The sequence below is a fragment of the Heterocephalus glaber genome, unplaced genomic scaffold (genome assembly GCF_053883595.1).
Source record: "Heterocephalus glaber isolate CG9 unplaced genomic scaffold, H.glaber_assembly_v1.0 deba00001460, whole genome shotgun sequence".
In the NCBI taxonomy this organism is placed as follows: Eukaryota; Metazoa; Chordata; class Mammalia; order Rodentia; family Bathyergidae; genus Heterocephalus; species Heterocephalus glaber.
Window position 1 is genome coordinate 10379422 of NW_028258307.1, and position 16109 is coordinate 10395530.

At 41.8% G+C, this 16109-nt stretch overlaps 1 protein-coding gene across 8 annotated transcripts in view; it reads right to left on the reverse strand.

Moving 5' to 3' along the window:
• Window positions 1-12697: 12697 nt before the first annotated feature.
• Ints10 (integrator complex subunit 10) overlaps window positions 12698-16109 on the reverse strand; it is a 29276-nt gene continuing 25864 nt past the window's right edge. For 4 of the 8 annotated variants that reach the window (XM_013073448.3, XM_004848249.4, XM_004848250.4 and 1 more), the window contains 2 exons: window positions 15384-15461; window positions 12698-13086 (listed from right to left, as the gene is read on the reverse strand). In XM_013073448.3, the coding sequence (XP_012928902.1) occupies window positions 12930-13086; window positions 15384-15461 (235 nt within the window). In that variant the 3' untranslated portion in view covers window positions 12698-12929. The remainder of the gene's footprint in view (window positions 13087-15383; window positions 15462-16109) is intronic. The other 4 variants (XM_004848253.4, XM_013073449.3, XM_004848252.4 and 1 more) reach the window with 1 other exon arrangement.

The window sequence follows — 16109 nt, forward strand, 5'->3', positions numbered from 1 at the left end:
CCCCTGCAGTTTATTGGAGAAAAGATAGACTTTAACAAATCACTCTTTGGAAAAGAGGCCCCATCGGGGAAATCAAAGAATCATGATTCTTTTCCTTGTTCCATATTTTAAAAATCAATTTTTAAGTGGGCTTTAGACTTAAAGTAGAAAATAAAGCCATGACTTTTCTGTGGGAAATTATAGTGGATTATATTCCTGGTAAAAAACAAAACAAGAAAAAATTATTGACCAAAAGGAAATGAAAAACTTTTTCCCCTTTTTGAACATTAAGCTTAATTTTTATTTTAAAAGATATTGTTAATAGAATAAACAGTAAAATGCATAGAAATGGGATATATAAAATAAAATACTGTATCAAGTCTAGATTGGGGAAAGATATTTATATATCTTTATATGTATCTACATATATACCTACATATATCTGCTTTTTAAAAAAAGTATCTAAGGAATTTCAATAAGCAAACAAGAGTGAGACAACTCAACAGAAAATAAGAAAAAGCCTGTAACAAGAATTTCACAAAACAGAAAAATGACATTAAACATATCAAAGTCCCTATATCTCTGAAACATATAAATTAAAACTACAATATGATAGTACAGCTGGTGCACTAGAATGTACAATTGAAACTTTCGTGTTCTAGTGAGAGTATAAAATGGCATGGCTTTGGAAATTGCTTGCCAGTTTCTATTCAAATTGCATATACACATGCTACACTCATGCAGACAGGCGTGCACCAAAATACACAGGTTTACAGCAGTCCCAAGTTGGAAATGTCCACATGCCCTTTCACATTAGATAGGAAGATCTGTGATATATTCATCCGACTGAACATTACACAGGGCTTGTCAATAAGCCAGTCTGGCTCACCGCCTCTTTTGTAAATAAGGTTTTTATGGAACACAGCCACACTCATTCATATCTATGTTGTCTCTGGCTGATTTTCACTCTAATGGCAGAGAGTCACAACCAAGACTCAAATTAGGCTCCTGAACGCCCAAAACACACACTAGCTAGCCATTTATAACAGAAGTTTTCTACATGCACAACACAAATGAACCTCACAAAACAAAATGGTGGAAAAGAATACATAAAATTCATAAACAGTTACAACAAATGCACGATGTTAGCAGTGAGAAGAGTGGGTAGTGTGATTTCATGGGGCACGCAGAAAGTTTCTATTTATGATGTCAACACTGGATACACAATTGGGTTAAATTTGACAATTCATTTTACCATATACTCGTGAAGGGCACGGTTCTCAGTATTATATTTTGTTTACTTTTATAAACACATCTGTCACAATGAGGCAATAAAATCACTTCTGAGGTTTACAAAAATTCAGAGCATAGAAATTGCACAAAAGGGCTGTAATTAAATATCAAGAATTTAGGTTTCCCAGAAGTATTTTCTTTCCTCTATATGATTTATTTATTTTTTCTTATGTTAGGGGTAATTACGTGTATACATCTATTATGAGAAAAAATAATAGTGCAGAAATTTCTATAATTCTTTGAGGCTATCAAAATAACAAAAATAAATTAAAGCCCAAGGCACTTATATTGTAATATGAAGAATAATGCAGCATCTAAAACTCCCTGAGTTGCTTTCAGAAAGCTCAGCAGATCTATAATCATACAATCTTTCTTTCCGTGCAGCAGAAGCCTGTGAGCAGCAAGACTGTATGTGCTCACACAAATGGATTTGGGACACCTTAGAAGGATAAATTTATATAAAATTAAGGATTGGATATTTCCCAGGAATGTAGCATTAAGGAAGTGGTTTAATGCCTTAGGTAAAGCTGGCAAATAACTTTCCTAAATCATTAGCAATAGGAAGAAAACATTTATCCCTCTGATTTTTTTGTTACTTTCCTCTGTTGCTTGCACTCATCCTTTGCTAACTATTCTTTTCTTTAATTTATTTTCTTATTGTTTTTCTGAGTTGTTTTCCCCTAACTGTTCAACTGTCTTTGCATTTTTACAGTATGGTTTTGTTTATTTATATAACATTTTTCTTAGAATATTTTTCATGTCACATCATCATGTAGTTCATGAATTAGGATTCAATCACTCATTCAAGGAGACAGAGGATGAAGCTTTGGAAATGCCAATTTTCCACAATTAGAAATTCATCTTGTATCTTTTTTTTTTTTAAACCCCACTATCAATATTTTTATTTTATTTTATTTTATTGGTACCGGGGATCGAACTTGGGTCCTTCCACTTGCAAGGCAGGCGGTGGAACCACTGAGCTAAATCCCTGGCCTCATCTTGTATCTTATGAAATGTATACTAAATAAAAATATGAACAGTTGTGTCCTGAATCATGACAATTATCCTGACAACTGTAATAGCCAGTGATTGCCTTTTGTGATAACTAGAATAAATAGAACATAGTCTACAATTTTCAAAGTACTTCCTTTTTAATGCCTATAATCTATCAGACACTAAAGTAGGAGGCAGAGCAAAGACAAGTAAACAACAGAAAGCCATGGGGCAAGGATTGAGGAACAAGGCAGGGCAAGGATTACTATGTCAAAATATCAGGAGACTAACAGATAAAGGACATCCTGTCCTCCTAAGATCCTCAGCTATGTTCAAAACCAAAAGTGCATGACCTTGCCCCATATCCCACCTTATTTTCCATTGTGGTTTATGACCCCGGCCCCATGGACTTTGGATACAATGGCATTTCCTCTAGAAATCTTGTATGGTCAAAAACTCACCTGTCTGATGGTGGGGCCAAGTCAGATCCCCACTGAGCCATTAATCCTGTCAATCCCTACCCATAGATCCAACCACAATCGCAGGACATTAAGAGACCCAGTACCTGCTCTTCCCACTGGCCCACACCCACCTTGAGGAGTGTATTGTCACTTCTTTGGATTTCTTGTTACTCTCCCTGAGTATCCTGCTTAATTCTCTGTTCAGAATATTAAGAACCTGGAAACAACTCCCAAGAGACCCTCCTTCTAGTAAGAGTACTATTATAAATGTTTTATGTTATTTTTAATAAATATAATAGAGCTATCACTTTATAGGTAAGGAAATTGAGATTTAAGAAGTTAGATAACTTGGTGCCTGTATAAGGAGGTGGTTACAAGACTGAGTTCTAAGATAAGGTTGTTGGATTTGAATCCTTCGTGATCTGTTTGGCCAGAACAAGTTACTTAGTTCTTTGTGCTTCAGATTCTTCTTCTGTAAAATCAGAAGATTATCTTAGTCCATTTTCTGTTGCTATAACGAGATACCCAAAGCTGAGTACTTTATGGAGAAAAGAGGTTTGTTTAGCTCACAATTCTAGTGGTTCGTGCCTGGTGCTAGCACCTACCCCATTCTGGAGAAGGTCTCATGACAGAAGGCATCACAGTCACAGGAGCATTTGCAGAAGAGATCACACAGAGACACAGGAGGCAAGAGAGACAGAGCTGACACAGCCACATTCACTCTGTAACAACTCATTTTCACAGCACCAACCTGGTCCTGTGAGACTTGCATTCATCTCTGCCCAGGGCGATGTCCATGACCTAGCACCTTCCACCAAGGCCAGCTCTGAAAGTGTCCGCCACCCCAACACCACCATGCTGGAGACCAAGCTCCCAGGAGGTGGACTCTTAGGGGACAGACTCGAACCATAGCAAAGATGAGGTATATTAGTCATGTGTGATCTTGATAAATGACAGTTTCTTTCATCGATACCGGAGCCAGGTTTACCACACCGTCTCTCTGACTCTAAATGTAATGATTTCTGTGATTTCCTAACAAATGATAAAGAATTTGAATTTTAAATTCCTAAATTTCTAAGCAGTAGACATTATCTTTTTTTTTTTTTTTTGAGGTGATGTAGAAGTTCTAAAGAAGTCCTTCAAGTTATTAGACCAGGAAATGTTGGAAATGGGTAATAAAAGTTCAAAAAAGCCTTCCCTTTTGCAAAACATGGAACAAGGTGCTGGTGTTGATGGACATTACTGCAGCTTCCATGTGTCTGTGGCCTCATCACCTTCTTATTTCAGTCCTTAGGGAAGTCAAGTCTAATAAATACTAGAAATACATATGAAGAAGCATCTTATCTAAGAATCAGGTCATGGTCTGACAAATAGTAAGTTCTTGGAGGAGATACAAGGTATATCTTGAAATATCTTAATGTTTTGGACCTATTATATAGGGCCAATGTAGCATTCCAATCTTATACACTATTTGCTCACTTGCTATGTTCTGGCCAACCATCGCAGCATAGCCTTGTGTCTTAGTTACTTTCTCATCACTGAGACACAAGCCAAAACTGACAACTTAAAGGATGAGAGATTTATTTTAGCTCCCAATTTGTAGAAGTTTACATCGATTGTCATGTGGTTCCAAGGCAGAGCAGCACAGCAGAGGGGCATCACAGAGGAGAAAGAGCTCATGGCATGGTGGCAAGAAGCAGAGAGAGGGATCAAGGGAGGGTGAGGGACAGATACTCTCCAGGCCACGCCCACAGTGACCCACCTCTTCCCACCAGGCTTCACCTCCCAACATCACACCTAGCTATGAACCCATCAGTGGACTAATCAGGTGTCACACACACATAATCCAGTCACCTCCCAAAAGCCCCACCTTTGGAGCACACTGGGCTTTGAAGGGGTGTCTAGATATAGGCCATAACACCTTGCCAGGTTGAGCAACTACCTGTGGCTACTTAGAAAAGAAATTTCCCTATAAAACATTTCTTGCTCTGTTACCCCCTGCCCCAGGATTATGATAATTCTTTGCATTCTTTCTGTTTCTTTTTCAACACCTGTCAATCTAACTGGCTCATAGAAGCTGATCAGTAAATATTTATTCTGTCCCATAAATGGATGTGGCTTTGCTCTTTTAAAGTAAAAATACCCCAGAGCAGAAAGCACTTCTGTAACCTATGAGTGTGAATGAGCTATTTTTATCTTCCTCTTAGGTGATGGAAGCATAGAGGAAAGTCTTTGCCTGCTACAGTCTTGCCCCGGCCTCTGGCAGGGCAGCTGGCACGCTGCTCTGTACAGTTAGTATAGGTGGGGATATCTGAGGGGGTGAGGTGATGTCACCACTCCCTGAAGGATAAACAGAATGGGTGACAAAGATCACTTGATGACAGGGTAAGTTCTTCACAGGAGTAAAAACTGCAAATCAACAAGGCTGCTCTCACAAGTCATCACAGGTAGAATTCCCAGGTAAAAGATTTGAGTGCTTTCTCCCTTGAATGAAATTCCACTATAATTTTCATGTTGATTTGGCTTTTTACAGGTACCGGAGTTTGGTAGGGGCCCTGTTTAATATTACTCATAGGCAGCGAGAGTGAAGGTGACTTTAACACCACAGAAGGAAAAATGTGAAGGTATCTTCCTTACACATCTGCCCCTTCTCCAGCTCCTCTGAGGTTCTTTTGATTTGATTTAATGAATTAAACCAACATATTCTGAGTATTTACTTAAGTCTTGATTTTCAATTTAAAAAAAAAACCAGATATAGCTGAAGAATTGTAAAGTGTTTGCTGTTTACAGATGAAAAAGAGACTTGAATCAGGCCGAGGGACACTTTATTATAAGGGTCTTCCTGTGTGTGTGTATTCACAAGGTAGATGCAACAAATTGGACACACACTGGGGTATACAGAGACTATCATTCACAATCTTGCCCTCTAAAAACTGTCCTTGGAAACTAATAATTATTGAAGTCAGTTCTCTCCAAAAGGTCTTGATTTAAAGTGCATTCCCCAAAAGACCTATTAAGAAAGATTTGGAGTTTTACTTAGTCTGTGCCATCCCTGTTTCTACCTTTGGGTATGAAGAGACAAATTTTGGGAATGGCAAGGCATCTCTTTGGGAACTCTTCCTGGGAGAGATGAGAGTTGGCCATGGAAAAGGGACAGAGTTTCAATAGGCAATGGAGCTCTGTTTCAGGGAGACAGCACAGCCTGATGCACGGTGTGAAGTTGAGGGAGCCTGTCCGGGGGACTGAGAGGGGGTGGGGAAGTAGAAGAAGAGAATGGATACAAGCAGCATAAGGGCTCATGTGTACAATGCACTTTATCATGGGATGGTTGCTGCGTAGATCCAGGGAACACCAGCTATGCTGTTTATGAGAAAGTAGCTTAGTTGATACAAATCACCAAACCTGGAAGTTTTGGGCCTCAGAAGCTCCCAATGTCACGGGCGGGGGGATCATAATGTTCCTCCACAGCTTGACAGTGCTGTGTGTTCATTATTTATTATTCGATCCTAGAACATTGAAGGTAGTGATTATTTAGTAAACTCTAAAATACATCATTTATGTTTCCTATAAAATATATTTGCATGTGTAATGGGCCTGAAAAATTTCATATAGATTATGAACCATGAAATTGACCTTTCAGTGTACTTTAAGACTTTATACAAAGTCTGGGAGTTGAGTTGTATGGCAGAATTAGCCTGTGTCTGGGAATCAGTTGTGGTCCAAAGTCCTAGCTCTGCTACTTCTTGGATGTGGCAACCTAGGGTGAATTATCTAACTGTTCTGAGAATCAACTTTTTCATCTGTAAAAAAAAAAAGAGAGAGAGAGAGAGAATGATATAGCCTACTCAGTAATCTGTAAGTGGCTAAATGAGGTACTGGTGGTTATGCACATACTAAGTTCTGAAATAATATTTCTTTACTTTTCCTTTATTATAAATTGAGGCCATCACCTTTTTAAATGTACAACTTGGCATAACTCAGAGCTGACATTTCAGAATAGTAACTTTGGAAATCTGTCTTTAATCCAGGGGTGCCAGTGCTGCTCTGTATATTCTTGGAGAAACATCTTGGAATTTTCTTTAGAGGCTCCAGCATATCATGATTTATGGAGGAAAAATAAGAACTATTCCAGACACAAGTCTGGGCTTCAGGTGAAGGTTGTGATGATCTTGCCAAACTTGAGTCACCAGAGGGTTGGAGTGGGATCAAGAAATGAGACCGACTCAAGGTGTTTTGGAGCCATGGTTTCTTCCTCTACAGGAAGTCTGTTTCCTGTGACTTGTTGCTTCCCTGTATTTGCTGGTGGAACAGGCATTAACTAATACATGGTGCTTAGGATCCAAGTCATGTCATGTTTATGTTTCATGTTAGAATAAGATCAAAACCTCTCCCATAAGACTGGCAAGTAATTCAGTGTTAGACTCTTCTGGTTACTCCACTGTTGGGTCTTCCAGCAATTCTAGGAGTCTATGATGTCCCTGGGGAGGTCTGCTAGACTCCCCCTCCAAGGAAGGAAGAGCTTATGAGCTCCCTGTCCAGTACTCTCTTTGCCCTTAGTGTTCCTGGCTGCCATGAGCAGCTGCCACCCCACACCCCATCCCATCTTGAGTTAAGCTTTGCTTCCTGTTGCTCTCTGTCCAGGACAGAGGAGTAAGGAAGGAACCAATGGGAAGGAACTGTGGTTGCTCAGTCTTTCCTTTTCCTTCTGCACCCTCGGTCCCAGCTTACGTAGTTAACTAATAAAAGGAAGTAGCACTAATAAAAAAAGATGTAACTGGATTTCTTAGCTGTAGGCTAAGAAAATAACCAAATAGAGATGTTAACCAAATAATTAGAGATGCATAAAAGTGTTTCAATATACACTCCCACTCATGAGAAAAACCCACTTAAAATCCATTATGTTCTTTCCCCTTCCTATGTCCTTGAAATAGTTAATGTAGCTTTTAAACTTTTTATAAAAAACAAAATGATAGTTAATTTAAAAGAAAGCTTCTCTCCTTAGACACAGAAAATTATTTAACTTTTAATTGTGAACCTTTGTCTTCACCTCCAGCAGGTGCCCTTAAGGGAAAGTGATTAATGTGTCACTCTAAAATTACATCCTCCCACTCCTATGAGTTTATGTTGGAATAGAATGAAAGGGCATCCAGAGAGAGTCATATATTCCAGTGTTGTCCATTCAAAAAAAATCCAATGCATAAATTGTCTAAGTGCAAACACTTGCCCTTGGTTTGTGCCCTTGCTTTCTGTTTTATGTGGAAGAGGAGAGTTGAAGGATACAGAGGGTGCAAGAAAATTTGGAATAGCTCTGTGAGACATGGAGGAAGTGATATTATTCTGTAAAATTATATAAACAAAAAAACAAAAGATGAAAATACGGTTCCAAGGCTATTATTAAATTGTGTCTCCTCAAAATATACGTTGAAGTCCTAAAACCCAGTACATCAGACTCTGACATTACTTGAAAATATGGTTATTGTAGAAGCAGTTAGTTTAGATAAGGTCATTCCAGAGCAACCCAGGTCCTAATTCCAGAATGTCTGGTGTCCTCATGAGAAGAGGGGAAAGGACATTGACAGAGACAGGGGCAGGGGAGGGACATGGAGAGAGAGGGCGAGGGAAAGGACATGGACAGAGGCATGGGCAGGGCCCCAGGGGTGACGGAGGGACAGGCCGGCGTGATGCAGCTGCAGGTCAAGGGATGTCAGCCACTGCTGCCATCAGATCGAAGGACAGATAGAGGGTTCCACCAGTGTCAGGGGTCACGTGGCCCTGATGATGCCTTGATTTTCTATCTGTAACCCCCAGAACTGTGAGATAATAAATACCTTTTCTTTTAAGCCACCCAGTTTGTTGTAGTTTTTTAGAAGAGTCCTAGGAAACTAATACCAAGGGCCTGAAAATTTCTGCAGATGTGGTAGAAAAGAAGAGATTACAAAAGAGAAAGTTCATGAGGATTGTTTTTACAAGATTAAAATTGGGGAAGGAACATTTACCCTGATCCACTCTTTGCAATAGGTCTCCAGTAGGCCTATGGAATTGCTATCCATAGGGATGAAGAGAAATTTAGAAAACTCCCCATCAGGGAGACATGATGTTTGAAATTGCTCCATTAGGGCCAGGTAATTTTTATCGTGGGAGAGGTAAAAGTAGAGCAGTTTTCATGAAGATGTGTGTGATGCAGCTCCTATGTCTCTGGGCAGGTGGAACTAGGATGAGCTCTAGGCTCACACTGAAGTTGAAATGCTAAGAAAGCCCAAGGGGACTGGGAAGGGTGGGATGGGGTGCCAACAAGGGAACTCAGAGCCCATGGAGGTGGGATGATCACTGGGCTGTTAATTCTGTGAACCATTCCTACATGGTTCATCCTAATGCCTCCAGCAAGCTGGCCCAATGCCTACTACTTAATAGCATCCAAAAGGAGTTTTTAAATGTTATCACGTTTTCCAGGATGCTTATCCATCTAATAAAGATGCACTTCATATTTCAAAATTCAGAAAGTCCATCTTGGTAAAGCCTGCCCAACACATCTTTCCCTTCTTCCTCAGGGCTTCATCTCTAAAATGCAACTAACAGAGATAACGTAGTTTATGGGAGTTGCACAGGAGTCTCCCATTGCCAACTTCCTCTAGGTAGAAAACACACCGAGTCTCTATTTTTCTGTCTTTAGTTGTTTATTCCCCAGAGTCCAACACTGCAACAAACACAAAGAAGCTTTCAAGGAGTCAAATACAATGGCTGGGTCTAGAATCCAATCCTTAAGGTAGAGATCAAAGTCTACTAGTTACCAGTTATGTCACCTCATGCCAGAGATTGAAACTTTCTAAGCCTCAGTTTTGTTATCTATACATAGTGCTCTCTGCCTCCTAGGGTTGTCAGGAATATGGGAAAACATATGTGAAATACTTTGCACAGTGCTTCATATAGTTAATGATCAGTAAAGGTTAGACATTACTTTAATCCGTCCGTTAAAAAGTACCAACTGTTTCTATACAATTTGGTCTATCAGAGTTAAGTTTATCACCTAATTTTCTGTAAGCTGATCTCAGTTCAAGCTCTCCTCTCTTACCTGAAGTTGCTAATTCTCAGAAAAGAGCCACTCTGGCAGAATCCTGAGACACACAAAGCCTATCAAAAGGAGAAGTGTGTTCAGGGACTGAATCTGCAAAGGAGCCATGGTAGGCCATGGACAATGCTCCGCAACAAACCTGTCTGAACTTTTGTTTAAAACCACTAAGGTGGTGTTTAATATTATCTTGAGTATCAAGTTTAGTAGGAAAACCCTTAAGCTGCCAACACTGTTGTGCTGAACTGCTGACAAAAGAATTTTTTTCCTTTTTATTTTAACCACTTCTAAGAAGAGTGGATCCTGTTAATAAGACATCCCTTATCGTCTGCAGTGGCGCTAAGTGTACAACTGAAAAGTCAAGAGCTTACTAACGCATTTTCTTTAATAAAAGAGTGAAGAATTAAACTTGGAGAGAGACAAAACTTTAGGAAAAACAAGGAGCCAGAGAAGCTCCACAAGAGAATGAGGTGCTTCAGAGTAGAATTAAGAATTAATTATTCCTTTCTGCTTCTGGTTGTGATTTCATTTAACCTAATGTCCACCAGGAGCATCTACACTGTTGCATATGGCAGGACTACTTTCTTGTTAAAGGCCTGATAATTATCCATTATGATCACACTTTCTCTATCCATCCAACTCACAGAAGCTGAGAGTGGAAAGGTGGTTGCCAGGGACAGGGAGAGAAGGAATCTAGAAGCTGCTGTTCATCAAGTTAAAGCTTTAGCTCTGGGAGGTGAGGAGCTGCCAGGAAGCACGGCACAACATCGTGCCCATAGTTGATACTGTTCTGGCCCCTTCAAAATTCGCAGAGGCTGGATCTCACAACAAGTGTTCTTAACACTTAACAAAAAGAGAAGAGTGAGGAAGAAAACCCTTTCAATAGCAGGGCCAAAAAAAAAACAAAAACGAGCTCCAGAACACAGGACGGTTATCCACGTGTCTGAGTCTTTTACTTTGGTTATTCATCCTCCTATTATACACATTCAACTCTTCAATAAGGGTTTCTCACTACTGATGTGTCCTCTCTGAAAAACTTGAAGTGCAGAATCCTGCAGTAGACAAGAGAGGGCAAGAACACACATGCAACGTATAGACAAGGATGCTGGAAGATTGTGGAGCAGCTGGCATCTGGCTTACAAATTATTATCATCTGTTTCCACTATTGTTTTTTCTTTGTAGTGTGACTTATTTTTAGGGGGGAAAAGTCACTTAGCATTCGTTCTGGATTCCACCCAACACTAGTCCAGGACTTATTTTACATTACATCAGTAAGACAGAAATCATAACCTTAATTTAGCTGCTTATGAAATGCAAACTGAGCTCCATCTCAGACTGAAAGCTGCTGTCCAGAGGGTGTTTTCACGTACTTAGCTGGACAACACAGCAGAGCGGGGTGGTAGAACCCCAGCAGCATAGATCCTGTGCCCCGAGACACACATGTGGTACTGACTGTACCCCAGAAGTCAGGTAATTCATGGTCCAAGGACAGTGGCTCTGTGCAACCTGAGATTTTCTTTTTTAAATTATTGGAATATGGACAATATGAGAATAAAATCACTTTGTTTCCTTTCCAGCTTATCAATTTGTGTCCTAAAGAGCTTGGTGGGACCTATAAAGCATTATCAAGGAGGGGGAAAACCCCCTTTCTACTGACAGTTTATGAGCCATCTTCAATCACATGAAACACTTCTGGCAGCACCACCATTGAGACCAAGCTTCTAAAATAATACATGGACCCTGTGGGGGTCTAAACCAGAGAAGTCAGCTCAGCAAGAACCCTTTACCTTTGTGGTAGATGCCCAGGTAGACTGTGTGAGACCCAAATGATGTACAGAATTGCCTTGGGAGGAAATTAAAATGTTCCGGAGTGTTAGAAAATACATGGCTGGACCTGCCTGCAGCCGCGCTGCTCTGGCCCACACCGGCTTCTCAGTGGGATCTGTGTGCAATAAATAGGACACATGTGTAAATACCGAATAGTTTCTCTGAAAGTGTAGATAAGGATGAAAATGTGTAACAGTTAATGTGAAATAGGAACAAAAGATGCAAAGGGGACAGGGTAGTGGGAGGAGTAGGGGAAAGGAAAGAAGGGAATGGAATTGATATGAGAAAATGAAAATATGGAAACAAAGTCTTTGTACATAGGGAGGGATGGAGGGGTTGAAGGGCAGGGGACTGGGGAAAAATAAGAATCAAGATAGATTATGTAGAGGTACAAATCTCCAATGATGAATGTCATCATATTCTATACCTAAAATGTACCAATAAAATTAATTTAAAAAAAAGAAAATAGAAACCCCCGGTGTCTGTAGCAACATACACTACCTTGAATACAGTATTCAATTGCTTCTGTGTGTGTGTGTGTACAGGTGCACACATGTATGCACATGGTGACTTTTCAAGGCACAGTGAAGCACACAGAAGTTCAGCTGCCCTGGGTCACGCAGTAAGCAAAGGGCAGGGTTTGATGCCAAGCCAGGCAGTCTACACCAGAGCCCCTATGCAGAGCCCACTGGGCTGGGCTGTCCTGCCTGGCGCAGCAGCAGGGCTTCCCGAGCCCTGAGCAGTGAGGTGTCCGCTCCCTTGCTTCTTTCTATCTTCCACCTCAGAGGCCCCAGAGTGCTGTTCCTTCAGAGGACTGTCAGTGGGCACAGAACAGCCTAAGTTCAACTCTGCGTAAAGTTTTTGATATTTAAAACACCTTGAATGAAAAGGTCAAATATTACACTGATCACAACATTCATTTAACTGTAGAAAGTAAATCCTGGAGATCCTAGAACGCACATGTCTTTTTAAGGATCTACATTCAATAGTGCTGGACTTTTCCTCTTGCTATGTTTGTCAAAGTAGAAGAAAAACGCACCCCTATTTAGAAAGTGGTAAGAATTACATTTTTTAAAACTTCAAATTTTAGGATGAATTTTATTTACAAAACAGTTTCTCTTGTTTTACAAAAATTACAAAACACAGCGACTCTTAAAAATAGAAATCCCATCTCAGACTCTTATGAGCTACTTTTAAGCAGCCAAGGGGCCGGAACTCAGGTGCTTTCTTCGTTTCGAGAGCTGAAACATCACTGCTGTGTCTCCCCTCACAACACCAGCGACCACTGCCTCTGGCCCAAAGGTCTTCTATCAGGTCAGAGTCTGGAGCAGCAGGATCTTCTCGTTAATGCAGAACCTGTGCAGCACCACCATCAGATTCTCACCACAGCGGGAGACCTGGCGCTCCATGGCCAGGCGGAAGTCCTCCTTCACACCTTTGGTGATGCCCCGAGTGACCGTGTGGTGCCTGAGGTCAGCGACAGGGAAACAGACAGAGGCCAGGCATTAGCAGCAGCATCACCGACCAGCGCTACTTAAGTGGGAATAAAGCCTGCATCATGTCTAAGTACACATAAGTAAAAACTGTAAATCAAACTTAAAAAGAAAAGGTGCAACCAGACAACCACTGCTACACATTCCTGCTCAGCAACTTAAAACTAGAGAGGCATTTTTACCACCCATACAATTTATTTGAAACATCTATGTTCCGTGAAATGCTGTTGAACTGCTAAAGCTCTGATCTTACGCATCCCTGCTGCTGGCTCGCACACAGTTACTACGTGGGGTGGGAAGGCTGCTGTCCCCACTGGCCACAGAGTGCTGGCACCCAGCCAGGCCAGCACTGGAGAAGCAGCAGCAGGGAGAAAGAGATCAGGGCAGGCTGGTCCCTGCCAGGGCCCCCTCCCGGCTGGGGCTCCCCCAAGGGCTTCTGCACAGCTGCTGGGGTTCTGGGGCATCTCTTTCCCCATGGTACCAGCACAGGGCAGTGCCTGAGTGTTGGGCTCATCCAGGCTCTCAGCTACTTAAAAAAAGGCAGGGGCTCAGGTGTCCTGAGGCAAGGAGGCGGCACAGACTGGGAGGGGGAAGAATCACTGAGAAGAGCCAGTGGCCTGCCAAGTCCCAGGAAGAAGGCTCTGTCCAGGCGCTCAGGGTGTCTGCTGAAGGGTCGGTGGGGCACAACTAAAGCAGTGTCTAACTGTGCCCCCAAAGTTGTATGTTAGAAAAGGAAATCATAAACAAAACCCCGGAAAACTGAAGACAACCAAATGGAGACAGGAAACGAAAAGCAGCAAAAATCAGTGGGCTCAGTTAGGGGGAAGGAGTTTGAGCTGTGGTAGTTCCATGACATGGTAGATTTAGACGAACAAAATCCACTGCCATCCCCTGCCCCTACTGCTGCCTAACTTCCTCAGGCAAGGAACCACATTTCAACATTAGACTTTTATGAACTGGGCAAAATAACCTGTTGAAGTCACTCTAAAATATTTGTTTTTAAAAACACATTAATTATCATAAAAAGTAAGTAAACGAGTCATAAGGTTGCAAAACAATGGAAGAAAAAACATCAGGCTTTGTTAGACTGGTGAAGCTATTACAAAATACTCTACAATGACGATGGACATTTTAAAGAACTACGTGGTGACACAGGAGGGCCATGGAGAAGATGCACAGTTCTGTGTGGGCATCTCAAATCCACAGCCAGGACAGTGTCAGTGAGGCCGAGGCTCTGAGTCCCTCTGGGAGTGGACGTAAACCATGTTGTGCTGCCCTGAGACACGGCTCTTGCAGGTCCTGGGCTGCGACCCCAACCTGGACCAAGCAGAAGACACTGGCATTTGCAGGCAGTGAGCTGACGGGCAAACGGTGCCCTTAATACGACCCAAAATATGACCACTATCACACTCTGCCAATCATGGTCTGGTGGTATTGTTTCCATATACAAAGAGCAGCACAGCTCATTTCCATTTCCATTAGAGCCTCCATTCCTCTGATAAGTTTGGGTAAAGACGAGAATTACAGTCATGCGCCACACAACAATGCTTCACTCAACGAGGACCATGTTGTCCTCACACAGCCTGGGTGTGTGTAGCAGGTCACCAGACCCACTGGGTTTGTGTGTGTGCACTCTGCAATGTTCACACAAACAACGATGAAATCACCCAATGATGCGTTTCCAGAAAATATCCTTGCAGGTAAGTAACGCGTGACTGTAGTTAACTCTTTCAGTTTGAGAAGAGGATAAAGTAGCTAATCAGCATGGCATCATTTTAGCTTACCAAAATATTTTCAGTTCAGAAAGTCAAGGTCTGAAAACAGTACCAGTGGCTGGAGAAAACTGTGCTCGTGCCCAGTTGGACCAACACAATACTGGTCCCTAACATGAAAATCCTTCAATAAGAATTTAGCTCAAGTAAACTTCAGCATCAAGAATTTATGACCAAAAGCCTTATGTTTTATCAAAAGAGAATCATACTTTAGCACTTAATTGAATGTGCACTTAATCTAATACAATTTTATAAAACTTTCATTTTTTTTCCAGATCCATAATGATTTTTAAATTGAACACAAACACACTGGCAACTTATGGGAAAAAAATAAGAAATGTCACAATATTACAACCAGATGGTTTGCCAAGGAATGCAGAACAAATTAAAACATAAACAAAGCATGGAAAAGAGCGCTGAGGAACGAAGAGCTGAAACCGTGGGCTGGAAAGCATGTGGACAAACAGCACACTATGAGAGCAGGTGTTCCACGTGGTACCTGTCAGCAGTCTGTATGCTGGGCTGAAGCACAGGCAGGAATTCCTGCTGCAGTAACCCCGGGGGAGGGCTAGAAGGCCTTCAAAAACAGCAAACAGCAGCATTCAAACACCCACACCGGCTCACCCTGCACTGCAAAAACAACACTCCGGAGAAGATACACAAGACTGAAGCGGACTGCACAGAGACTGTAACTGTGACAAGCCCCGGCGGCGGTGTGTTGCAGGGAGGCTGGGGAGAAGCTAGCGAGACCTCAGTGCACCGGCTGGCTGCGGTGCGGGTCCAGACGCCTCCTGGCTCCTGGCCCCAGAACTCAACCCACTTGAGATTTGGTGTTAAAAGCCACCAGCGAGGAAGAGGACAGTGACATGCACCTGGATGGCAGGGGGACAGGGTTATCATTTTGAGAGGACGCGTTTTCAAATCCAGCCTCCTCGACTCTGTACTCTTCTCACACCCATGGCAGTCCCAGAAACACACCTGGTGACTCTGTGTGACACCTCTGACAGGACTGAAGCCCCGAATGAGACACCCTTCCAAGAGGACCAGAGGGCCTGGCAATGTTTTTAATAAAGAAAGGGTGTGTCTGAAGTTCAAACAAGTACTGAAAAAACCACTGATGGAAAAAGGGAGGGAAAGAGTCTGGGACCCATGGCTTTGCAGAATTCTGTAACAACAAAGATTTAGTATGTTAGCTGTGATCACCTTATAGGACATTATTATTTTC